Consider the following 26,072-nt stretch of genomic DNA (forward strand, 5'->3'; position numbering starts at 1 on the left):
CTGAACCAACATCAACAGTCGGACACTTAACCCAGGAGCCCCCGAAGAGACTTTTTAAAAATGATAATTAGGGGCGCCTGGGTGGCTCTGTTGGTTAAGCGGCCGACTTCGGCTCAGGTCACGATCTCACCGTCCGTGAGTTCGAGCCCCGCGTTGGGCTCTGTGCTTACTGCTCAGAACCTGGAGCCTGTTTCAGATTCTGTGTCTCCCTCTCTCTCTGACCCTCCCCCGTTCATGCTCTGTCTCTCCCTGTCTCAAAAATAAATAAAACGTTAAAAAAAATTTTTAAAAAAATAAAAATGATAATTAAAGTAATATCAAGAAGGCCTTCCTCTACCTTCATTCTTTGAAATACAAATATCACTTCCATAAATTATACAGTAGTGATTTCTAGTCACTAGGCTGGACTAGACACAGTGTCTAGCCATGTTCAATTCCATACTTAATTAAGGATGCGTGCAGTTGCGAGCAAGGAGAGAACTATGGGTCCTTATAGAAAGAAATATAAACAAGGCCTGGACCAACAGGGACATCACCTGCATTTCACAGAGACATACCTAGCAGTGGATTAAATGATGGGTGTGAGGAAAAGAATGAGAGGGAGACTTTTTCCTCAGGAGCTGTCTTAGCCACCTTGGGCCCAAGTCACCACAGGTGGCGTGACTTTCAACAAACACTTATTTCTCACAGTTCTGGAGATTGGGCAATCCAACGTCAAGAGGCCAACAGATCTGACGTCTGGTGAGGACCCACTTCCTGGCTTATCGCCAGCCATCTTCTTGTTGCGTCCTCACATGGCAAGGAGCAGAGAAAGCAAGCTCTCTCTGGACTCCTATAAGGGCACTAATCCCGTTCATTAGGACTCTACCCTCCTGACCTCATCGAACCCTAATTACATCCAAAGCCCCCACTTCCTAATACCATCATATTGGGGGGTAGAGTTACAATATATGAACGGGGGCCGCGAATACTTCAGTCCATAAAGGAACCCATAGGATCAGTGAGAAAGACACCGTAGGCACTAAAGGTTATGACCCATGAGTGCCATGGCAGCAATCGGTCAAGTACACTTGGAACACCAAAGAGGGAGAACTCATTCTGCTTAGGGAAGGAACTCAGAAAAACTCCCATGGAAGAAATGATACGTCCACTAGGTATTGAAGAAGCAGCAGGAACCGACTAGGACAGTAAGTAAGGAGGGAATTCTTCAGACAAAATGTCTAAAAATCTCTAAATGCCTAGGGTGAATAAAACCAATTTACCAATTTTAATCAGAGCTCAAGTAGACTTTTGGCTAGTGCTGAGGTGCCCCCAAAAGTTACTGGTTTTCAGTTTATCATGTATTTATAGCATCTACAAAACTGACCTAGTGAATCTGCAGAGGCAGCAGAATTTTTAGAACAGTACCAATGCTGAAAGGAAACTTGTTAGTGTAGATTACCTTTACAGCCAGTTGCCCATGTGCATCCTTCAAGCTCACCAAAGTTCTTGGGAAGCGTCATCTGCTGCCCTGAGCTTACGTTTCCGTAAATACTTTATCATTTTAATATCAATTGATAAAATCCAATTGATGTGCAACTACTTCTAAACTAAACCATTCTCAGTAAATCATTGAACACTTTACATGAACAGTAAGAGTTTTACAAGAGGATTTGTTATTCTTACCTCCATGGGAAAAGCTTTGAAATTAACTGTGTGCTCAGAACCGCGCTGGTTTTCTCTCCCCCAATGAAATCTAACTTCATACAGTTCAAATTCATGCCCTTGAGGCAATGGACCTCCTGATAGAACTGAAAAAAGAAAATTAAGTTCTGTTTAATTACATCTCAAACATACTCATCAGTATAGCATTCTAAACATGGGGAACATTTTTTGCCAGAAAGCTCTCATGAGCTCTACAGATTGAATTCATACAGCCAAAATGAGAAATATATTCTAACTGTGGGATGCGCTTACACTATCATATCGATACTAGATTTGAGTCTAGTGTTGAGGTTTCCCCAAAAGTTACCGATTTTCAGTTTATCATCTATCCACAGCATCTACAAAACTGACCTAGTGAATCTGCAGAGGCAGCAGAATTCTTACAACAGTAAGTTCAAAACTGAAGTTCAAACACTGAAATACTTCGAAATGTTGCAGAACATCAACTTCTTGTGTCTTTCAGGTAAAGGAGTAGACACAGAAAACACACACAGTACCTACTCTCCCTGAGACTTACATTTAGCACACTGCTCAGGAGACAAGAATAGAATCTGTGCCTCAGACTGACCAATAATTTGTTATAAACCTGTCAATAAATTAAATCCATTAAAGATCATCCATTTGCACCAGACTGTCAATTTAAAAAGTGTAAGCTAACAAAATTTTCCATGAAAAGAATGATTATGGCCATATGATTTCTCAACAACAAAGTAACACCTGAAAAGCTATTTACCATTTTAGAACCACAGACATGCAAGTGAAATAAAATTATGATAGAATATTAACAATATTTAAAATGTCAACGTTTGGAAAAACGACATCAACGTTTGTTCTACGGGGGCCGTGTCTCTATGTCTTATTTCCAGATATAACCCAGAACTTTGTCCCAAACAAGAGCACTCTAAGGATGATGAAAAGTACATTTGTGTAAGAACCTGTCTCGAAGCAATAACATACTTTCCTTAAACATTCCGTGACAGCATACGAAAAAACTTAGTTTATTACAGATGACCAATTTTGACATCAATGAAGGTTGTTTGCATTCTTCCTAAAAATAAATGTTAACTCTAGATGGTATTTGGCTAAGAATTGTAAGTTATTTTTACTCTTTCAGTTAGGAAGCTGAAAAAATTTACCTCTTCCCCCAAGAAGCAGTCTCTTTGAAAGAAATTAGCATTCACACTCGGGCCACCATTGTGAAGGAAGCAATGGTGCCCAAGGATGAGTGCCACACAGAGGGACAGTTCTGCTGTCCATCCTTACTCTAAACCTCAAAGGAGAAGTAAGGGAGTTGGTGCAGCATTATTCGTTTGGCTGGTTGTTCATCTAATAACTTGGTTCTAAAAACATGTTAGGGCTTCTGACATCCAGTACGTGTAATACAGCCAGAAGGCATAAATTAGAAGGAAGAGCAAAGGGAAAACAAAAGACAGAGACAGGTACAGACGGGGAAATGCGGCTGCCACGCAAACGAGTGCCGTGAAATCCTTACCAAAAGTACCCTATAAACTTGGTTTTAAGCTTTCTACCAGCTCAAAGAAGAAAAAGAGCTATCAGCAGCAAAACACCATGATAATTTTCCAAGGATGTACACCTCACAACCAGCGGGGAAGGGAAGTGAGACACATGGTCTTTAGGAGAACACTACCTGGCGCGATTTTAACGTTTTCCTCACGCTTGGTCTTATTTTAAATCGTACAACAAATCAGAAGGGTCAGTCGGTGTTAATCATCCCCATCGACAGGGGAGAAAACGTGGCCAAGAGGAGCAAAGTGTGACCAGCCCTGGGCACCCAGCTAGCTAGCAAACTCCACTCTTCTGATCCACATTGCCCACTGATACAGGACAGGGGGACCCAAATCTCTGCATCTGTTTGCAGGAACTAAAAAAAAAAAACAATGAGTTCTTTAAGCTTGGATTTCTAAGCTGCAGTCCTTCTTTTGAGAACTACTACACCTCATCCTATTTTCCAGAACCATCAAAAAAGAAAATGTAAATACATAGATCACAAAGGTTTACAGATGTCCCAAACTGCAGAGCAAGTGCATGGCATCGTGTCCAATAACCCATCCATGCTGTGGATGAAATGCTTCTATTTCAACCACCATGCCACAGTTTGTGAATAAAAATCATTCCTTTCCCTTGGCTGTCCAATGCTGGTCTTGAGAAAAACCAGGAAGGAAGTCTGGGCTGTACCCACTCCCAAAGGTGGAATGTACCCCACCTCCTAAACCAAAAAGAATAAATGGGAAAAAGTTTCTGGTACGTCCCGTGCCACACCCCAGCCTGCATCATCAGAACTAGAAAACATACCCCTCACCATGCACAGCTACAGCCCGACCTGAGGCCTGGTGGGGGGAGACGGGTGTTCTCTCACTCTCTACTCTTTCAATAGAAGGCAAAAATGGTCTTAGAGGAGGCTTAGCTCCACGTTGCTAAAGAAAAAGAAAGGGTAGCATCGTGAAATGAAGCACATGTGAAATGGGAAAGAGGATTTTAAAAAATCTTTCCCCAAAACCTCTTTTCAGGGCGCACTCACACACACACACACACACACACACACACACACACACACACGCAGCGTTTCTGAACTGTTACAGGGCAGTCCACTAATACTCTCCTATAGAAAAAGAGGAAACGGACCTTGAGTGATTTCAGGAGACCAAAATACAACCTCCATCTGATCGATGCCTGGTATTTCTTCAACAGGAATGAAAGCCTTTAGTTTGAAACTTGAGGACAGAGCTGATATTTTGATCTGTGTCTTCATAGGGAGAAATTCCAGGCCCCCGGGGGTTTATTTACTCATCCTTTCAACTAGTATTCTTATACCAGGTACCATATTAAATACTTAAGATACCCTATGATAAAACCGACAAAATTCACTAGTCCCCTGGGTCTTACATTCTATTGGATAAAATGCAAATTCATGCATTAATGCTGAGTATGTGGTATTTAGTCCCTACCTGGCAGGTTTGTTAGCTGTGAAGTCATTATGTTCAATAAAATTATAATGAAACAAGAGCCTCATGGGTCTTACATTCTATTGGGTTGAAAATAAACACAAAGGAGGGAAGCATTTTGCCCAGACCTGGTCCCCAGGGAGGGGTGACAAAGACGCAGCTTTCGGCCAGCACTCGGGCCCTGGGTACCTTTCGCTTTTGCTGCAGATGAATAATCCAAAGTTAAACCACACTAAAATCACAGGGCTGTGCAAAGCCATAAAAAATGACAAAATACTGACTTCAGAATTTTATGAGGTGCCAAGTAAAAGCATTACCTGTTCATCCCCCAAGAATGATTGCATCTATAGACTAAAAATAAGTAATAGCTCTGTTTTACCCATTTGGCAACATCCTCTTATTCTCCCTTTTCCCAGCCTATTTTTTCATAAGGAAACTAGTCATAGCAAAAGCGGTATACTCTCCTTACATTTATGTGTATCAAATTTTGCTGAGTGATATTCTGTCACTACGTGGCAGGTTTATTAGTTGTGATGTCATTATGTTCAATAAAATTACACCGAAACAACATGAAACTCACACTGATGACACATTGCATTTCCTTAGAATAGCACACTCGTGGAAAGAATATAAAATAAACCATGCAATTGCCACCGTCTGCATTTTCTCTAATAGGCATGGCTATTATGCTTATCCACATAAAAAGCGCTCCTTTCAGAAGCCTCTGCAGAATTTGAGAATCCCATAAAGACATGATATAGAAGCATTTACCCAAGTCCAACTAAGCTTCCACAATCCTCTGCCGAAAACAAATTTTCCAGACAGTTCAAAGGCTATTGATCAAGGCTTATTCCCCGTCATTTCATTTGAGTTTAACACACGTTTTGAGATACACTCCACGCCCAGACCCGTGCTGACCACCAAGAATCTCAAAAGAAGGACATAGGCTCAGGGCTAGCAAGACATTCTCAGTGCTTCGTGAACTTAATACTGTAGTTTAAACAGATTACATCAAAAGCAGTAAGAGAAAGCGCCAAGGAACCGGGAGGATACCAAGCGAGAGCCACGCCAAAACCAACGGGGCGTCAGAAAGTCATGGAACGCTTTCCAGAGGAGATAACTAAGCAGAGTCTGGAAGATCAAGCCGAGAGAAGTGAGCGAGTACATTCCAAGCGGCCAGAAGAGGCTGAGAAACCCTGAGTGTGTTTCAAGAGAAAAAAGGTAGGCTTCAAGATGTGAGCCCCGGGAGGGGACTTGTAGGCTATACCTAAGAGCTGGAGTTTATCACAGAGGGAATCACTGATAGCTTTTAAGCAGAGAACTAATATTTTTTTGCCCTTTAAAATATTACTCCCATACCTTCCTGCACAGTGGACCATCAAAGGACAAGCCTAAGTGGCTGGCTGTCCCAGCTCAGGCAGACACGGTGAGGCCAGGAGACAGAGCCTGCCAGAGCCTTATCTCCAACACGGAGGGAAACCCATGTTAATGGTCCCTGATGTGTCCCCCAAAGGATCTCAAGACCCAAAGAGCTCATTCTCGACAGGTCTACCTGGACGGGGACCATCAGAGGGCAAGCCTAACCGGCTAGCTGTCCCAAGAGAAGAGCCTGCCAGAGTCATATCTCCAACATGGAGGGAAAGCAATGTTAATGGTCCCTGATGTGTCCCCCAAAGAATCTCAAGACCCAAAGAGCTCATTCTCGACAGGTCTACCTGGATGGTGGACCATCAGAGGGCAAGCCTAACCACCTGGCTGTCCCAAAAAAAGAGCCTGCCAGAGTCATAGCTCCAACACGGAGGGAAACCAATATTAATGGCCCCTGATGTGTCCCCCAAAGGATCTCAAGACCCAAAGAGCCCATTCTCAACAGGTCTACCTGTTTGTACCCAAACAAACAGCTCATTCTCGACAGGTCTGAAGGTTTCATAACCTCAGTTTAAATTTTAAGGAATCCAAAAGGTAGTCATAAAACATTCCAAAAATAGTATAAATTAGTTCTTTTTTAGCATTTGAAGGCATAAATGCAAAAATCAATTATTTTATGGTCTTTAGCTTTTAACCTACACTTTCATTTCATATTAAAGAACAAATATCATCAGCTTTTAAGAGTGGATGTAACATTGACAGTAGGGGGAGGAGGCCAGTTAGGTTGCTCTGTATAAGCAAAGTGAGAAAGATTAAGGCAATTTTCCAGGTGATGCAAGACCCCCAAAGTTAGCTAATAATAAGTATAATCAGAAAGAAATTCAACCCTGACATCCCTATAAATAAACGATACAGAGCCACTTCCTAAGTGAAAATAACTTAAAGATATTTTTTTTTTTTTTTTTTTTTTTTATTTTTTTTTTTTTTTTTTTAATTTTTTTTTTTTCAACTTTTTTATTTATTTTTGGGACAGAGAGAGACAGAGCATGAACGGGGGAGGGGCAGAGAGAGAGGGAGACACAGAATCGGAAACAGGCTCCAGGCTCCGAGCCATCAGCCCAGAGCCTGACGCGGGGCTCGAACTCACGGACCGCGAGATCGTGACCTGGCTGAAGTCGGACGCTTAACCGACTGCGCCACCCAGGCGCCCCAACTTAAAGATATTTTTGACAACTTCATCTTTAAATCAGCAAGGCTGTTAAGAAGCACTATAAAAAGTTGTCATGTTTTTGGTGGGGGGGGGGGAAGCATGATTGACAATAAAAGTAATCTAGTCTAAATTTAATATTGAGAATTATAAAAGACCCAGAAGTAAAATTTTCTTTATTAAGGTTTCTATAATAAGTTACTGCGAAGGGTACAAATGACCTGTCCTGATTAGCAATCTCTCCCATACTGACGGCCGTTAAAAATGTCATTACCCTTAACACACTGTTTGTCGTCAGAAGGAAAGACATTCTATTCCAGAAGCTTGGCCAGTCTCATGCTTTTTCGTGACTTAAGTATTAAACCACTCAGGCTATAGAAATCTACAGTGCTATTTTTATACTTAAGCTACTTTTCATACCGCTGTAAGATGTCTGATTTTAATTTGTGCACACTAAACGTTACGATTCCTGCAGTACAGGGATTCCCGTGTCCTACAGGGAAACGGAGCCGTCTATGTGGCAGCCTCAGTAAAATGCCCCATAGTCAAGAGACAACAGGACCTGGAATGTGGTGCTCGGCTCAACCCAAGTTAGAAGGCACTCTGTCACCTTGAAATATGCACAAAGGGTGAAGCACAGTGACAGGATCCAAAGTGTGGTCCAGTCACAGGGGCTCCACCCCAGCGCACGTCTCTGACGATTCCCATCTTTGCCATTTCACGGAATCAGTCACCGAAGCCCTGTGGACGGCATCTCAGAACCACCCCCCCGCCCCCGCCCCTTGTCACCCCTGCCTTTCCAATGGCACTCCCAACACAGAAGCTGCTTTGGTTAACTTAATCTCTTGTGATAACTTTCAAACTGGCTCCCGACCTCTCCCAGATCCCATCTTACTTGGTATGGCCGGGTTAATTTTCCTAAAACATATTCTACAGAGGAAAAAAAAAAAAAAAGGTTATACTCTTTACACCTGGCTCCAGATCCCTCATGAGTTTGCTCCAACACAGCCACTCCATTTATAGATTAATCTCATTTAACACGAACGAATCTTTTCTTTCAGTTATACTTCAGGATTCACTTCTCCTCATCCAACGTCTACACCTTCCCATATATCCTATGTCCTTTCTGCTTACTGCCCTCTCTCCCCATACACATTCCAATAATCCCAATCCAAAGGCTCTTCAGTCTTTGTGTTTTCTGCAAATGCTACTTCCTGAGCCAATCCTCCCTTAATAATGTCAGCCAAAAATAATCTCTTCCTTACACCTATCTTTCACGATCCGCCACTGCAAACTTCTTTTTTAAACGTTTACTTTTGAGAGAGAGGGGAGAGAGAGCATGAGCAGGGGAGGCGCAGAGAGAGAAGGAGATAAGAGTATTTGATGCGGGCTCTGCACTGAGAGTGGAGAACCCGATACGGAGCCTGAACCCATGAACCGCGAGATCACGAGTGACCTGAGCCAAAATCAAGAGTCAGGTGCTTGACCAACTGACCCACCCAGGCACCCCCACCACTGTATGCTTCTTGAAGGCAGGGTGCAGGCCTCATTTATATTTACCCAATCCAAGAAGGGTAATACCTTACAAAAAAGGTAAAACAAAGATTGCCACCTGCACCTTGGCAGGCCAGATAAAACCAGCATGAGAAGCCAATGCATACTGCTGAGTGAAAGAACGAAAGAAGCCAATGTAGGATCCCAACTAGATGACATCCTCAAAAATGCAGAACTACAGTGAAGGTAAAAAGATACTAACACAATTCTTAGGCCCATTCCTAAATATGAATAAAGAGCCAGAGATAACTAGACATTTGCGAAGAACACTCATCTTAAAAACAGAGACCAAACAAATAGAAGAAAGAACCCAGAATAAGCGGAGACATAGAACAGAAAAAAAGCAATAGAGGAAAGAATGGAGAAAGAGCCTGCATTTATGAAATAATTTTCAGAAGGTATACTTGGTCAACTAAAAAAAAAAAAATCATAGAATAAGCATTTTCTTATTAAAAATGTAAGAGCAGGGGCACTTGGGTGGCTCAGTTGGTTGAGCGTCCGACTCTTGATTTCGGCTCAGGTACTGATCCCATGGTGTGTGGGTTCGAGCCCCGCATTGGGCTCTGATGCTGACAGCATGGAGCCTGCTTGGGATTCTCTCTCTTACTCTCTCTCTCTCTGCCCCTCTCTCACACAAACATTCTCTCTCTCCGTCTCTCAAAAATAAACTTTAAAAAAATATAAGAGCAGAAATGAAAATTTTAATAGACCGAAAGACATAAGCTGAGGAAATCTACCAGAGAGCAGAACAAAAAAAAACAAGAATAAGAGTTACAAAAGAAGAAAATAAAGAAAAAACAGAAAACTTATTAATAATGTAAGAAAAGAAGGTATACTTAGACAACTAAAAAAAAGTCATAGAATAAGCACCTTTTTTTTTTTTATAATGTTCATTTTTGAGAAAGAGAGAGAGACAAAGAGCACAAGCAGGAAAGGTAGAGAGAGAGGGAGACACAGACCCAAACCAGGTTGCAGGCTCTGAGCTGTCAGCACAGAACCCAACACGGGGCTCAAATTCATGAGCCTCAAGACTATGACCTGAGCTGAAGTTAGATGCTTAACCAACTGAGCCACCCAGGCGCCCCAGGCACAATTTTCTTAGAAGTTAAAAATGTTAGAGCAGAAATGAAAAGTTTGATAGAAAGACTGAAAGATATAAATTGAGGAAATCTACCAGAAAGTAGGACAAAAAAAAAAAAAAAATAGGACTTACAAAAGAAGAAAATAAAAAAAAAGCAGAAAACTTATTAAATAATGTAAGAAAATTTCTAAAAAATGACAGACACAATTCTTCTGAGCAAAAGGCACACCAAGTACCCAGGACAGACACACACACGGTGTCCAAACATTTAGCCCTCACATGCCCTTCTTCCCAGGAAGTTACTGGAAGATAGACCACAGGAGGGAATAAACCTAGAAACTCCCTGAAATGAGGGATCAACCTCAAAAGTGGATGCCCAGCATCCAGGAAACATGGGCTTGGACACAAGAGACCAGCAAAGGAACTCTCTAGGCATAAGGTGCAGGCAGCTCCAAGTGATGGCTACAGGGCAGGCCTCGAGAGCATGCGCCCAAGTGGGGCAGAAGAAGGGAGGAGAGGCCTCCAAGGGAGGGTGGAAGGACCTCTTGATGATCTGCCATCTGTCAAGAGTCTGGAAATGAAATCATGAGAGATAAAGATGCAATTAAATAAATAAAAATGCATGAACTCCAGGGGAGAAAAACTCCATATTGTTCAATAAAGGAAACGGAATCTAGTCTCAGCTGGAAACAACAGCCACACACTCGTAATGATAAAAAAAAATAACGCAGGGGCGCTGGGGTGGCTCAGTGGGTTAAGCATCTGACTCCGACTCAAGTCATGACCTCGTGGTCTGTGAGCTTGAGCCCTGCATGGGGCTCTGTGCTGACAGCTTAGAGCCTGGAGCCTGCTTCGGATTCTGTTTCTCTGTCTCTGTCTGCTCCTCCCCTGCTTGTGCTGTGTCTCTCTCTCTTTCTCAAAAATAAATAGACATTACAAAAAAAAAAATTTTTTATTAATGCATATTGTTTAAATAAAAATTGCAATTTAAGTATACAGGGACAACAGAGGGGCAAAACCACAATGGGGGAGGAGAATAAGAGAACCAGCCTCATTCTCCATAGCAAGGAGTCCATGGAGATCTTAAATGTCAAAGCATGACAGTATATACGTGTCCGTAAAGGATGAAGGAGAGAGCAGGAGAAATGGCTAAGAGCTAAAAGTGGCCGTCACCAGGGCAAAAAGTATTTTTTTGCGGGGGGAAGGGTATAACCAGGGAGAGAGAGAAACATGTAGTACTAGTCAGCTATTTAAATTACAGCTATGTTCTATTTTGATACAGATAACACTTGAATTAAATAAATAAATGACAGGGTGTTCGGGGCTTACAGACTACTCCTTTGAGAAGCTCAAATATCCTAGGAGGGAAAAAATGGTCCAGACATGGTATTTTTTTTTTTTTTGGTTGTTACTTGTTTTTTAAGTTTGAGAAATACTAAAAAGGAGGAAACAAGGAAGAAGAAATTGTTATGGCAGCAAGGAGACAGGGCATCTAAAGGAGAAAGCTCCCTAAGGAGGCAGGAGGAAAGGGTGTGGAACATGTGTCTCCAAATTAGGCTAGGACAGCCATACAGAGAGCTCTGCCCGGCTGGTCAGGGGTCAGGGGTGGAAGGTGGAGGGACCCTGAAAGGGAAAATCTTGCAGGTAGAGAGTTGAGACACTGCTTGATAGTGTCTGTTCTGGGCTAAGAGAGGGGGCCGAGGAAAATCGTGAAGGGACCAGAAGGAAATGTTAAATTCAATTCCATCACGTTAAATTGGCTCTAACAGCAGAGTATTTGTACTCAGCCATCCCTCTATGCTCCCATATTTCATAACACTTCCACTAGCATTTACACTAATGCTTTAAAGAATTGTGTTTTGGGGTGCCTGCATGGCTCAGTCGGTTGAGCATCTGACTTCAGCTCAGGTCATGACCTCACGGTTTGTGAGTTCAAGCCCCGCATCGGGCTCTGTGCTGACAGTTCGGAGCCTAGAGCCTGCTTCAGATTCTGTGTCTCCCTCTCTCTTTGCCTCTCCCCCCTTGTGCTGTCTCTGTCTCTCTCAAAAATAAACATTAAAAAAAGAAAATTTAAAGGATCGTGTTTTTCACTAAACTATGAATCCTGGAGAACAGTCTTATCTATTTGTATACAACCTATACTCACCACAGTGCTGATGTGCAATGCATTTTTGTTGTATAGATTTATAAATGTTTATTTCCAGAAATACCAAGGCATGTCAACATACCAATACACATTTATTATTACCTTCAAATGTTTTTCATAAACCAGAACAGTCAGCATTTAATAACTGTACTGTGTTCTTAAAAAGTACCACATAATGTCTCTCCTGGATACCCTCCCCCACAAAATCTTACTTAAATCCAAATTTATATCTGAAGCGGTTTCTCTTTGACTACATATAGTAACACCTACAATCTGTTTGATGATGTCCATACCTTCATGAAACTCAGAACAGCAGGGAAAACTACATCCATCTGTGACTAGCTCATGGACTCTAAATTAAAGTTCAGGAACATTCACAATGAGTTAAAAAAAAAAAAAAAGGGAGAGGGGGCACCTGGGTGGCTCAGTCGGTTGAGCGTCCGACTTTGACTCAGGTCATGATCTCGCAGTTGACGAGTTCAAGCCCCGCATCGGGCTCTGTACTGACAGCTCAGAGCCTGGAGCCTGCTTCCAATTCTGCGTCTCCCTCTCTCTCTGCCTCTCCCCTGCTCATGCTCTGTCTCTATCTCAAAAATAAAGATAAACATAAAAAAAAAAAAAATCCACCATTGGAAATCAGTACCTGCCCTGCCAAATAATAAACCCAAAGATTTTATGGGTTGAAATATAAAATTTATTAATTCGGAATTAATTTGGGCACAGAGGATCTCTGCTCATTAGTATTTCCTAGCATTTCAACATACTCTAATTTTATATTCTTACCGAGAAATACAACTATTATTCACTAAGAAAAACATTAATATGCATGCTAATTTTTCAAAATTCTTCTTTCCTCTCTCCTACATTTAAGCCAACTTTCTTGACAATTTCCAACACCTTTTCCACAAAACATTTCAGATCCATCTCAGATGAGTTCAAAGGGGAGGGGAAGAATTAAAAAAACAGGAGTTTTGTTGGCCATTTAAGTCTTTTACTAAGTTTAGAGATGTTTTTGATTGCTATTAGTTGAAGTTCTTCTTGTCACATTCATATAGTAGAGAAAATTAATTTGAAAAGTTTATCCTGAATGCCAGATTAGGTAAAAAAAAATCCTAATCTTTAGTTTCACCAAGCAGTGAAAGAAGAGAATAATTATCTGAACGAGTTAAGCCAAACAACAATTTAGGACAAAATGCAAATTAGTACACCTGCATATACTTTTCCTCAAATCCCACCAAGTTTAAGTCGACCGACTAAGGGTGTTCCAGCAAGATCATACAACACAGAACAACCAAACTGCCATCTTCATTATTTCATCCTTTTATCCTTTCAAAAATGTTTTCTAATATACCTGATTTTGACTTCAGGATAACCTGAATGGTATGTCCATCATTGGTCACTTCGCAGTCTCGGCAGACCACATAATTTGGGGAGAGGCGGACATCCAGAAGTGAGGGGTCATATCTAGCTTCTCTTGAGTTTAGGTTAATGGGAGACTGGTATTCCCCATTAGCATCGGGAAACACCAAGCCCCACTCCACACCTAAGGACAAAATGAAGCAAATTTAGAACAGGTTTTAAAAAGTTCCGGTAAAATTTAACATGCAAAGGCTAGTTTAAACACTGTTTATGATCCTTGACGGATGAAATACGATAAATGTGGAAGAACTTCTGCATTCATATTCCGAATGATCTAAAGCTATCAAATACATACATAAAATCCCGGACTAACAAAATAGCCTATTTGTATTTGTCCACATAGATGTAATCCTTTATGACTCTAGGAAGTCTAGCTCATCTTTAAGTGATTAAAAAAACAGTAATTCCACAAAATTTTTTTCTGCTCATGAGTTCAATTACATGCACTACTGGGGAAATACCTGTAACTCAACTTGCTCGAGGAGAGCCAAAAACCACTAAATCTGATGCTAGTGAATGAACACCTCTTTAACAGACTGCAAAGATGGTCATTTCGAAGTGGATATACGTACGTATACCCACACCTATATCTTCACGCAATACAGACTCATATTCTCTTTCCCTATTTTATAATTAAAGTCAAAAATTCCACATCTGTTTCAACACCAGCCCCCGTGGTCACATGTATGAGGACTCCTACATCTTCCGGGATAAATGTAGCAAGCAAAACTTTTTAAAAAGTCAGCCCCCTTCGGACCAAACCCGCTGACCGAGCTTGAAATCCAGGCCTTCTTTAGAAAGAGCTGAACACTGTTAGTTTCCTTCACGAACGGAGGGGCGGCAAGGACACTTTCTGCCCGTAGGGTGGTCGCGGCAGCACCGTGCACCCGAAGGTGCTGAGCGACACGTAACGCCGCTCTTCGCGGGCCCTCGGCGCGCGCACAGAAGTGTTCCGGGGCGGCCGAAGGCTGGCCCTCCAAACCGCCGCAGGTGCCAGCCGCCGCGGGGCAGGAAGCCGGGCTCCCCGACGCGAACGCGGACGGCGGGCACGCCCTCTCTCCTGGAGCCACTTCCACCAGTGGAGCGGGTGCGCGCGACAGACACGCACGTGGGAGAGCGGGGCGCAGCGGGGACCCCGCGCTCGGCGGGACGCACGCGCGGCGCCCGGGACCCCGGACACCCCGCCCGACGCGCGGCCGGTTACCTTCTTCGTAGCCCCACTCCACCCCCTCCTCCTCTTCCTCTTCATCCTCCTCCTTCTCCGGGAAGGCGACGGAATCTTCGATGAAGCTCAGGTCAGCCATGGGAAGGCCGTGGGTCCCCTCGGCGCTCTCGCGCCGCCGCAGGGAAGCGGGCAGGAGTGGGACCGTGAGCGCGTGTGAGTGCGCGCGTGCGAGGGTGCGGGTGAGCCAGTGGGGGTGTGGGCGCGCTCGTGGGGGCGTGAGCGCGCGAGGCGGGCGCGGGCCGAGCCGGACTTTTCGGGCGGCGGGCGCTGCGAGAGCGTGCCGGGTCCCCGCGGAGCGCGAGTGGAGCCGCGGCTCCGGGAGCGGCAGCCGGTGAATTATAAACCGGACGGGGGCGTGTCTGGTACGGGAGGATCCGCCCCGCTCGCTCCGTGGCCCCCGCGCAGGGGGGCGGACGGCGGGGAAAGGCCTCGGGGCTGCCGGGCCCCACCAGGGAAACTGCAGAAGCCCCGCCCCCTACCTGCGGCGTCGCCTCCCCGCGGCCGGCTCTCCCACGCTTTACCTTCCAGGAGCCCGCGAGTCACCCAGGGCCTGCCCTCGGGCTCCCCCGCGTGCGGGGCCTTGACCCGGGGCTTTCGACCTCCGTCTAGTTCATTTAGGCTTTACTGCAGGAAATGCCCAAAAGAAAAAAGGTGGGGGAGGAGGTCGGGGAGAGGCGAGATGAATTGCCTTGAGTAGGAGAAAGAGAGGACTGGGAGACCTCAAGAAAAAAGTTTCCCACTCCCGATCTTTATTATTGGCGGTTTACTATATAATTCGCCCTTGAAGGATGACGGAAACGGGAATGGAAAAATTCCCGAGAAACTTGTAGTTCCTACAACCATTTCGGACAAAATTGTTTTAATCTAGAGAAGTAAATATAATCCGGGGAATTTTTTCCATTAAAAAAAAATTATCTCAAAAGCAAGAGTAGTGAAAAGCAATAAAGAAAGGGCGTGTGGTTTTACTTTCAGAGTCTGGGGTGCCGCTGCAGGCGCAGCTTGCTGTGCACACCGCTCCCAAAATGCCTCGTGAAATCATGTAAATAATGAAATGCACACATTGCGTAACAGGAACTTGCCTGCTCCGTAGAGGTCCCATTGTTACCTTACACGTGCTTCCCAATGAGTTCATGCCTTCGGCCCCCTGTTTCAATGCATTTTAAAAGCCCAAGCTAATAACCCCTGAGCAGGTTAACTCCATATTTTTAGAAAGTGTACATACATAAGTTCAGAATTGATCCGTAAGCAAAATGTGTTTTTATATGCTCTGTGCGCGCACCAAAATGTCTGTTAGCAGTTTGAGTAGCTGGTTCCTAAATCATAGCATCCACGACGCAAAGTATTAACCATTTTCACCGAAGTGCTTCTAAAAGGAACATTCCGTTTCTCTTTCCATTGTTGAATACCTTTTCACAATGCCGACATTTTCCTTCACGTTTCTTGCTAGAAGTATGTTCACATGTTAATCAAATGCCGCAGCTAGTGGAACCTGTGGAAGATAATAAAATCATTTTGCCACCCTGAGCTCATGAGCAACGTGCATTCCCCTGCACCCCACACATGCACAGATGCCAAACTGTAGCCCTGTGTGACCACCAATTTCATTTAAAGCATCACATGAATTATGGAGATGTTTACCAAACCAGAGAACAGCAAATCACCATGGCAAAAAGGTCAGGGTTCCATGAGCAAACGGTGTGCCATGTTTACAGCAGATAGGCTGAAAGATTGGATTACCAATATTGAATTTTGCAGCTAATAGACCATTTTGTATATAGCCAACAATATATCACTATTTGTAAATGCAGTTAACTACTAGACAAACATACGTTTACCCATATTTATTCTTTCTGAATTATTCAGCATCATGTGTATAACGCAGCTCCTCACCGCAAGCCTAGGATACCCTACCCAGCGACATACGAGCCATTACACTGTGCATCCAAATATTCAATTAACAGCCTTAATTGCTTTGAGACTGTGTGCTTCAGATTTCTGCTAATTAACAGCACCTTAAGACCTCTTCTCAGGTCCCTGTACTATATTATCACTAAAGATGGAATTTCTATTTCTAGCTATTATAAGGTATTTGTCACCATAAAACCTAAACACACAGACCGAAGATATAGGCCAATTCTTTGATTTATAAACTAGAGCAAGCACACCTAAATCTAATATCAGAGAATCTAAAAATATCCCTGCTCTATATTATGAACATAAGTACTCCACATATCCCTGCATGTAATTTTAAAATATTTCAACCTAATAGCATATTTGATTCCTTAAATGAACTTTCTATGGCTTGCTCTATAGTGTTTGCATAACTGAGGTCAAACCACATCAGTAGAACAATTTATTAAAACTAAGACCTGTATAACTATTACTATTTGATACTAAGAAAACAGAAATAGAAATAACTAAAAGGGACAAACTGATCTAGATGTCACAGGAACAAAGACGCACTAAGATGGCTTCACGGCATCCCTGACTTACACACCCCTCTCTTCCCAATCTCCCCCCATCCTTTGCCTACCTTACCCAGACTTCCTCCTTGTGTTGTTGAGTTTGGGCTCTAGACGAGTCATGAACAATTATTACATTCTTCTTGGGTACCTCTTATGCTCTGGGAGCACCTCAAGGACAGCGCTAACCTATGGATATCAAATGGCTTCTAACCAGATTGTAAATTTCTAAACTTCAGCAACCATGACTTTTGTTCCTTCCTGTGTACCGCTCTGCATTGTGCACTGTGGGAGAGCCCAAAATGAATAGCACTCTTTCTGCCCACAGAAATTCACAATCAGTCCCAAGAAATCTTGGGATGGGGGGGCGGGGGATCAGTCAATAATTAACTATAATAAAGGCGATATATTTAATAGAAATGCAAACACCATTACATGCAAGGAAGATGCAATTCATACAGATGGGAATGATCAAGGAGAGTTTCTTGGGAAAGATGGCTTTTAAGGCAAATGAAAAAGGCTGAGTAGGATGTAGAAGGCAGTGAGTGAGCCAACAGCATTTTAAGCACAAGTAATGATACCAAATCACGAAGTGCTCTTTGTGGACCCACTTTTCCATTAAGTGTCTTCCTTGACCTGCCAAGACCAATCTAGATTACTCAGAAAAAGCATGCTTCAGTGGGATTGTGACTGGAGTAAGACCCTTCTTGGGTTTAGTTTGTCTGATTTTCGTTTTGTCAGTGAAGACATTGTTAACCTGAAAAACAAAACAGTCAGCCATTTTACCAGCAAAAATAGATTTATTCAGGAATATCAGAGAATTGCGATTCAGAAAAGGTAAGCTGTGGCAAAACCACACACAAGTCCAACAAACAAAGGAGAGGAACACTACTTTATGGAGAAAGAGGAGGTGGGAAGGGGTTGTTTTGAATGAAAGTCCATTGGAGAAAAGCGAAAGTTCAAGATGATAATGGTTTCTCATTGGCTGAGTTGCAAGGTGGTTCATTTCTTGTAGGAGATACAACGAACCATCAGTCCCTATCGGGGCCCATAATTTATGATTCTTTCCTGTGAACAGTTCTTCCGTTCGAGTCTGTAATTGACAATTCTTCCTATGATAGACATTTGAGTGATGTCTCCCCCCGCTGTGCTCCCCCCTGGCTTCCCAACTCCATTTTAGTGAATTTTCCCTGGATTAATTTTCACAACATCAAAATTTTCCTCATTACGTATTTTGATGTCTGAAACTTTCAAGTTTTGCTTTGAGGCGAGAAGTTCTGATTCGTTCACATTTTTTACCTTACCAGATTAATCGCATATTTTGCCTACTTAAAGTTGTGTTAATCACCCTACCTTTGTTTGATCTCTCCTTGATCTTTTGTCTTCAGAACCATCAGCTTTCAGTGTTCAGGTTCTGGGTAGCCATGGTAGGTTTTATTATGGTTCCTTTCATTCTCTGCCCCTCTCTGTGAGATGGCACTTCACTGACCATAGGACCTGCTTTGACCAATTAAATACGCGTAAATGTGCACATGCCACTTCTAATAGAAGCCTTAGGAGTTGTCATGTGGTTCTACCATCCTGTCTGTCCCTCTGTCCCAAAAGTACCCAGTCTAAGAAAGCCACTACTTCTTCAGTCACTCTGGATCCTGGCACAAAAAAGACTCATAGATCAGAGCCACAGCCAACCAGAAGTCGACATGTAATGTCAGTGAGAAGTAAACGTTTGTTTCATAAGCCACTAAAATTTGAGGATAATCTTTTACAGCAGCCTAGCATAACCTAGCTGCTACAGCAGCCCATCAGGTAACGGTGAGTTCAAGGGCAAGTTTCATCTCCTGAAATGCTTTCTGTCATCTTTTTCTTTAGCGTGGAAGAACCTCTCTGGCCTGCAAGGAAACTAAACACTGCAAAGCAGGGCCCGTATCCCACCTCGCAAAGTTCGTAGGAGCCCCGGCCCTATCTAGGATCTTCACAATCTTACCACACGGTGCGCAAGCCCTTTTCCATGAGAAATGTGCCTCCTCTCTGAGTAAACATGGGTAGAACCCTCTTCCCTTGTCTGAGATCACAGCAGTTACTCATGGGCCCCTCCACCTAGAACCAAAATGGCTGCCGTTGGGCCGTGTGATCATTATATTGATGCTTCTCAAATCTACCTTTATTAGGAGGCAAAACCTTCTCTAGGGAACCTTGCAAGTATTCTGCCAAATGAAACTCCCACTCAAGTGGTTGAGCGCTTCCATATACCGTGTACAGATCTCGAGCCCTGAAATTAAGACTAAGTTGGAAGTACGTATCTTATAGCCATCTCCTCCAATGGACAATGAGCCCTCACGAGCAAAGAGTCCATCTGAATTCCTCTTTGTATCCCCCACGTAGCACATGGTAGGCACTTAGGAATTAGTTTCCTTGTGCCAGCAGCCATATGGTGACCCGATCAGCCTTTATAAATATATTAGTGCAATAAAAATTGTGATTACTGTGGTAGAAGCTTTCAGGGAGCAGCGGGGCCACAAAAACAGGGAGTGATCAAGTTTACTTGGTGGCAGGTGTGTCAATAGGGGCTTCATGAAGGAAATGCCCTATAAATGGAAAGATAAATAAGTGTTCTTTTGCCCGCAGAAGGGAAAAGGAAGGGAGGCAAAATAGACATGCCGGTCAAGTGGAAAAATAAAGAACAAAACTTCAAATACAGAAGCCAGCACGGCTTGGACCTTTTGGTCAAGTTTGTTTTCTTTCTCTATGGTGTTAATAGAAGGTTTTCTGCGGTGCTAATAAAAAAGCAAAAATGACATGTTCTGATAAGGTATCTTTATGTTTGCTCTAAATTTCCTTTTCTAAAAGTCTCAAAATAACCTCGCGACATGAAATAAAATACCCAGTAGATCACATGCTTGAATGAGTATGACGTGGTATTGACAGAACAACAGTGTTGAAAACACGTGGAGACACAACAGCATCCGTCAGATGTTCGAACAGCCCCGTGGCCACATCCCTACTTTAGTTCCCACAGCAGCTCTGACGCCTCACTCTGCCTTGTAACAGGCCATGAAGCTCCGGGACCTAAAGGGATGCCTGTTACACAAGATGACAAACCAATTCACAGGAAAGTAATCATTTGAGCACTGTGGTTGTCTCCAAAGATGGCTGCCACAGTTCTTGCCGTCCCCTTAAATCGGAGCTGGCTCTGTGACCTGCTTTGTACAACAGACGGTGAGAGAGTGACCCCGTACAGTTGTGGGCTTAGCCTTAAAGTGGGCTGACCAATTCTTTTGCTCTCAGAAACCAGTCATCATGGAAGAAACCCTCCCACCCTGAGCCCGCCATGCTGTGAGGAAGAGCAAGCTAGGTAGGCGATGACAGGTGGAGGAGGGGCTCAGAGGCACAGGTGCACGCGTAAAGCCCTCGGGGACCTTCCAGCCCAGCCTAGCTACCACCTGAAAGCTGGTAGTGACCCCAGCTGGCAGCATGTGTGACAGAAAAACCCTGCCTGAATTCCTGGCCCACAGAACTCTGAGAAATCATAATCAGTGTTTCAAGCCACTAAGCTCTAGAGTGGTTTAGTAAGCAGCACGGAGAACTGAAGCAAGCACTTACCTATGTAACAGATACTATGCAAAGCATTTCCCAGTGTTTCCTTTCATTCTCGGACGAGCTCCAATAATATCGCTTCATTTGCAGGTGAGAAAACCAAAGGCTCAGACTTGTCTACGGCCACAGACAGAGGTGGTGGGTGACCTGAGGTCTGTCTCTCGAACCCGTGCTCTGAGCTGCCAAATTTACTGCCTTTAGAGTTGGTGAAGTCGGCTAATGTGCTCCATCACCACCACCAGGAGAATGTGGGCTGTAGGAACAGTTAGGAATCAGACACCAAGGCACCTGGGTGGCTCAGTGCGTTAAGGGTCCAACTCTTGATTTCGGCTCAGGTCACAACCTCACAGTTGTGAGATCGATCCGCGTTGGGCTCCGTGCCAGGGTGGAGCCTGCTCGGGATTCTCTTTCTCCCTCTCCCTCTCCCCCTGCTCTCTAAAAAAAAAAGAAAGGAAAAAGGAAAGAATCAAACACCAACTGAGATGCACACTCCAGCCCTATTGCATCCTGCCTCTGAGCAAACTCAGACTCACAGCCCCAGGATTGATGTCTCTTGGTGGATGGCAGAGTCCTCTCTACTTAGCTGGCGATTTACTAATCATCTATTACGTATTAAGTGTGCCATGTGCTTTAGCTCATTAATTCATAATATGACAAAAGGTGTTTTTTTTATAGATGAAGAAACAGAAACTCAGAATTTAAGTGCTTTATCCATGATCACACAGCTAACAAATGGAAGAATTAAAATCTGAATCAAGTCCAACCAGCTCTACAGCCCAAGCTTATACCGTAACCCTCTCCCACCTCTCACTCAGGCAAGTTTTAGCCACTATTGTAGCAAAAAGCCCATTCAGAGTGTCATTAGTCATTCACCCTTTCGTGTTTACAACCAGCTCCCGATGGGATATGAATTAAGTGCCTACTTAGCAACCTAAAATACTACTCTTCGAAAACAGAAGGCATTCAAGATGTTCTATATTAAATATTTCTATTTCATAAAGAGTTTGTGTAATGAGGAGGAACCAGGGACACTGATGAAATACACAAAACAATAAACATTTCTAATGCTAATGGAGCACAGCATGTTTACATTATAATTGGAACCCCATCGATTAGCCTTCACTGACTATTACTTTTAGCAGAATTACCAGTGATGGAAGAGAAAATGTAGCTTGGTGCTGAGTACATGCTAAGCACTAAACAAGATTGACTGTGCTTTTAACTGGGCGTTAATTACCTAAGGGGCAGTAACATACAACATTCTAACTTGACAGTCTCCACCTTGACAAAGGAGATAACAGAAAAATAGACTAAAATTACAACATGAGAGATTTAGGTGAGACACAGTGATTACCAGATAGTCAGAATTATTTAAAGTGGTCCTCTCCAACAGTCTGATGGAAACACTTCTCTCATTAAATGCATTATTATTTAATGTTGAGAGACAGTATAGTATAGTATAGTATAGTATAATGGCTTTGTCGCTTAGTAAGTTTGATCGTGATCAAATTATCTAACCTCTCTTTGCCTCAGTTTCCTCATCAATAAAATGGGAACAATAATAGTACCAAGCCAAAAGGGTGATGGGATGATTACATAAGTTCATACAGATAATGCGCTTCGACTAGAACGGTCACTTCTACGAGAATGCTTGTTTTGAAAATGCAAATTTGCTCTCATGCAATTGGTATGTAAGGAACAATTGGAGCACAGCAAGACTTCCCTGCTGCTTATGCCACTTTTGTCTGTGAGAAACACCAGACTAACACAGAAAACTGCACCCGATTGGACTGAGTGGTGCAGGGACTACACTAAGTGCACACAGGCGCACACCTCAGACACCTACAGCTACCTCAGTTTACGGTGTGTTCGCGGCCAGACCATCCTCATCTGATGTGACGACTGTCCATCAGATTCCAAGGAACCTATCTTCCACCCCTTCACAGTAACTCCCAAGCTGCAGCCTTTCTAATACCTGCTTCCACAAGCAAATATCAGTCTTTTCCAAGTTAAAATGCCACACTTATTTTAGCATTTATGCATTTTTTTTTAATTTATGGAGTTTTTTAATTTTTTTAATGTTTATTCATTGTTGAGAGAGAGAGAGAGAGACAGAGATAGAATGTGAGCAGGGGAGGGGCAGAGAAAGAGAGGGAGACACAGAATCTGAAGCAGGCTCCAGGCTCTGAGCTATCCGCACGGAGCCCGACGCGGGGCTCGAACTCACAAATTGCGAGATCATGACCTGAGCAAAAGTCAGATGCTTAACGGACTAAGCCACCCAGGCACCCCCAAATTTATTTTTGAGAGAGAGAGCATGCAAGCAGGGGGGTGGGGTGGGTTCAGAGAAAAAGAGATTCCTAAGCAGGCTCCACACTCCGTGCAGAGCCCAAAGCAGGGCTCAATCCCACGATCCTGGGATCGTGACCTGAGCCAAAGTCAGACACTCAACCGACTGAGCCACTCAGGCACCCCTAGAATTTATGCATTTCTTAATCTTTGAAATGTGTAAAAAACTATTATTCTTTTTTTTTTTTCCAAGAGAAAGAGAGTGCGAGCAGGGAAGAGGGCAGAGAAAGAGAGAAAGAGAATCTTAGGCAGGCTCACGCACAGCATGGAGCTGGATGAGGGGCTCAATCCCACACCCTGGGACCAGACGTGAGCTGAAATTAAGAGGCGGACGCTTAGCTGACTGAGCCACCCAGGTGCCCTAGCACATTGGGTTTTAAGAGCATGCGTGTCACATTGGAGCAAAACTGACTCTACCTTGCATGTACTAAACACTCAAATAATGTAATTATTATGGTTGTAATGATAAGAAACTGACATTTAGTGTGTTTGACCTGGATATTTTCTTAGGTCATTTTATGTTTGGGTTAATTTGATTATTACCATTATTAGTTTGATTATTATTATTATTATTATTATTATATTCATAGAAGTGGTCTTTATGTTTTTGTACATTTGTGAGATTGCCCAAAGTGTGTAAAACAATACAAGAATAGCGCATCACTTCAGGACTTCAAATGTATTGGAAACCTTAGGAAGTTGACCATATCCCTTTGAGACCACAGATGAAAATACAACCCGCTGGGGGCGCCTGGGTGGCTCAGTTGGTTGAGCATCCGACTTCAGCTCAGGTCATGATCTCACGGTTCCTGGGTTTGAGCCCCGTGTTGGGCTCTGTGCTGATAGCTCAGAGCCTGGAGCCTGCTTCGGATTCTGTGTCTCCCTCTCTCTCTGCCCCTCCCCTGCTTGTGTTCTGTCTCTCTCTCTCTCTCTCAAAAATGAGTACACATTAAAAAAATTTTTTTCTAAAAGAAAGAAAGAAAGAAAGAAAGAAAATACAACCTGCTGGTAATCAGTAGATAATTCTAGGTATTTGCCTTCAGGATAGTTTGGTTTTAGACAACTTATTCTAGATTAGTTTTCCTTAAGCCTCTTTAACCAATGATCACATAGATGGGGAAAGGAGGGATATTTACATTTCAGATATGAGAGAAATTATCAGTAAGTCTACCAAGGGGCTGAAGTCATGGGAAGAAGACAAGAAGATCGTTTGAGATGTGAATTTTTGCACATTTTCTGTCCTACTTCTTACGCACTTTCAAAAGCCCAAGTCACGCGTGAACAACGCTCAAGGACACGACGAGTCCTAACTTCCAGGCAGTCCATCAGTACTGCAACTGTACTGCTCTGCCTAAGCTTTGACGGCTTGAACGTGCCCTTTCAATCATCCATCCTTTCATTCAGGCAGCACTTATCGATTAAGTCCTCTGTGGTAGATCCTGTCTCAAGGCTTGGGATACCGTGATGAAATGCGTACCCACACTCAGAATGCCTCAAGCAATGACCTTGAGAAACAGGCCTTACAAATGGTGGTGTGACCATTGGGAAAGATCCCAGAGGTGAGGAGCTGTTAGGTTTTCCACAGAGCCATCAACAGGGAAAGCCCAGTTTGCAGAAGCTCCAACTGCAAACCAAAGAACGACTATGTGTGCCTTCACTGTGCAAAGAACTGCGCGCACACACACATTGTTTAATCCACATTCATACATTCGTGATGTTCAGTAAGAGTGGCACGCCCCTCTATGAAAGATGAAAATATGATACTGTAAAAATATCAACTCACAATTCTTAAGAAATACATATGAAAATTATTAAAAATTATCAATGATTATACAAATATAAATTAGTTTCGTAATTATTAAGTTGCTTCTCCTATCATGTCTGCAGCTAAACGCATTCCCCAACTCACCCCACCTAGTTTAGCAACCTCACTTTTTTTTTAATGTTTATTTACTTTTGAGAGAGAGAGAGAGAGAGAGAGACAGAGTGCAAGCAGGGGAGAGGCAGAGAGAGAGGGAGACACAGAATCTGAAACAGGTTCCGGGCTCCGAGCTGTCAGCACAGAACCAGATGTGGGGCTCAAACCCATGAACCGTGAGATCATGACCGGAGCCAAAGTCGGACGCTCAACCGACTGAGCCACCCAGGCGCCCCAGCAACCTCACTTTTCTAACGTTGTTTGCTGCCAATATGGAAGCTACCGTTGGCGCAATGTAGAAAGTTCATGATCAACCTGCACTACCTTCCTTCTCACCAATGCAGTGTTTTCTCTAATAATCCTGTTAATTCCATTTCAAAGCATGACTCTCAACCCCTGTCTTCCTTTTTGTTCCCCCAGCTACTGTCATGGTCCAAAACTGTCAGCTCTCACCTGGGTGGTCCTGCCCTCACTCTCTCCTCATGTGCTCATCTTCCGTATCAATGGTGAAGGTAACATCCTGTCTCTTCCCTGCTTAGAAATCCCTACTGGCTCCCTGCCGCATACGGTATTTAAGATCCACGTCCTTTAGTGTGGAACACAAGACCCTTAAAAAGCTGGCCAAATCTTACCATCTAGCTTCATTAAATTCACTCGGTAATTAATCCAAAACTCTGACCACACAAAACTTATCATTATAAAATATTCACAGTTGTTTTCATGCCCACCATACTGTTCTGCATAACGTTTCTTCTTTGACCTAGTCCCCATTCCTGGGTGGATTTGAGGATGGGGACGTTGGTAGGGGCACAGGTAAAGGATGACTTAGTATCAGTGGGTGTGTGATGTGACTCGTTTTCTAGGCTAGGAACTGACTAGAAATCTATCTCATTTTTCTCTATTTGCCTTGCTAGAATCTAGTAGTTTCCCAGCAGCTCAATACATTTATAAACTAATGACTTTAAGGCACCGTTTCTATTGCTACGGAGTTACAAAATAGAGCAAAGACATAGACTTACGGCCCCAGAGAATGGGACTCTCCTGGGAAGGCCCCTCCCACAATACCCAGATTTCCACTACAA

The 26,072-nt window shown here is 43.4% G+C and overlaps 1 protein-coding gene and 1 long non-coding RNA gene across 2 annotated transcripts in view; both read right to left on the reverse strand.

The window, feature by feature from the left end:
• The window catches only part of CA8 (carbonic anhydrase 8 (inactive)), an 89,275-nt gene extending 74,221 nt beyond the window's left edge, over nt 1-15,054 (reverse strand). The window contains exons 1-3 of the mRNA XM_060610592.3: nt 14,647-15,054; nt 13,375-13,566; nt 1,666-1,790 (exon numbers count right to left, since the gene is read on the reverse strand). Coding sequence (XP_060466575.1) covers nt 1,666-1,790; nt 13,375-13,566; nt 14,647-14,746 — 417 coding nt within the window. The 5' untranslated portion in view covers nt 14,747-15,054. The remainder of the gene's footprint in view (nt 1-1,665; nt 1,791-13,374; nt 13,567-14,646) is intronic.
• Nucleotides 15,055-15,509: 455 nt separating this feature from the next.
• On the reverse strand, nt 15,510-21,123 carry LOC144615130 (uncharacterized). The gene is made up of 4 exons (XR_013553592.2): nt 20,730-21,123; nt 19,613-19,714; nt 17,711-17,886; nt 15,510-16,156 (listed from the first exon to the last, which is right to left on the reverse strand). It is a non-coding gene; the product is annotated as an uncharacterized LOC144615130 (long non-coding RNA).
• Between the last annotated feature and the right edge of the window lie 4,949 nt (nt 21,124-26,072).

Source organism: Panthera onca, chromosome F2 (genome assembly GCF_046562875.1).
Source record: "Panthera onca isolate mPanOnc1 chromosome F2, mPanOnc1 haplotype 2, whole genome shotgun sequence".
Lineage (NCBI taxonomy): Eukaryota > Metazoa > Chordata > Mammalia > Carnivora > Felidae > Panthera > Panthera onca.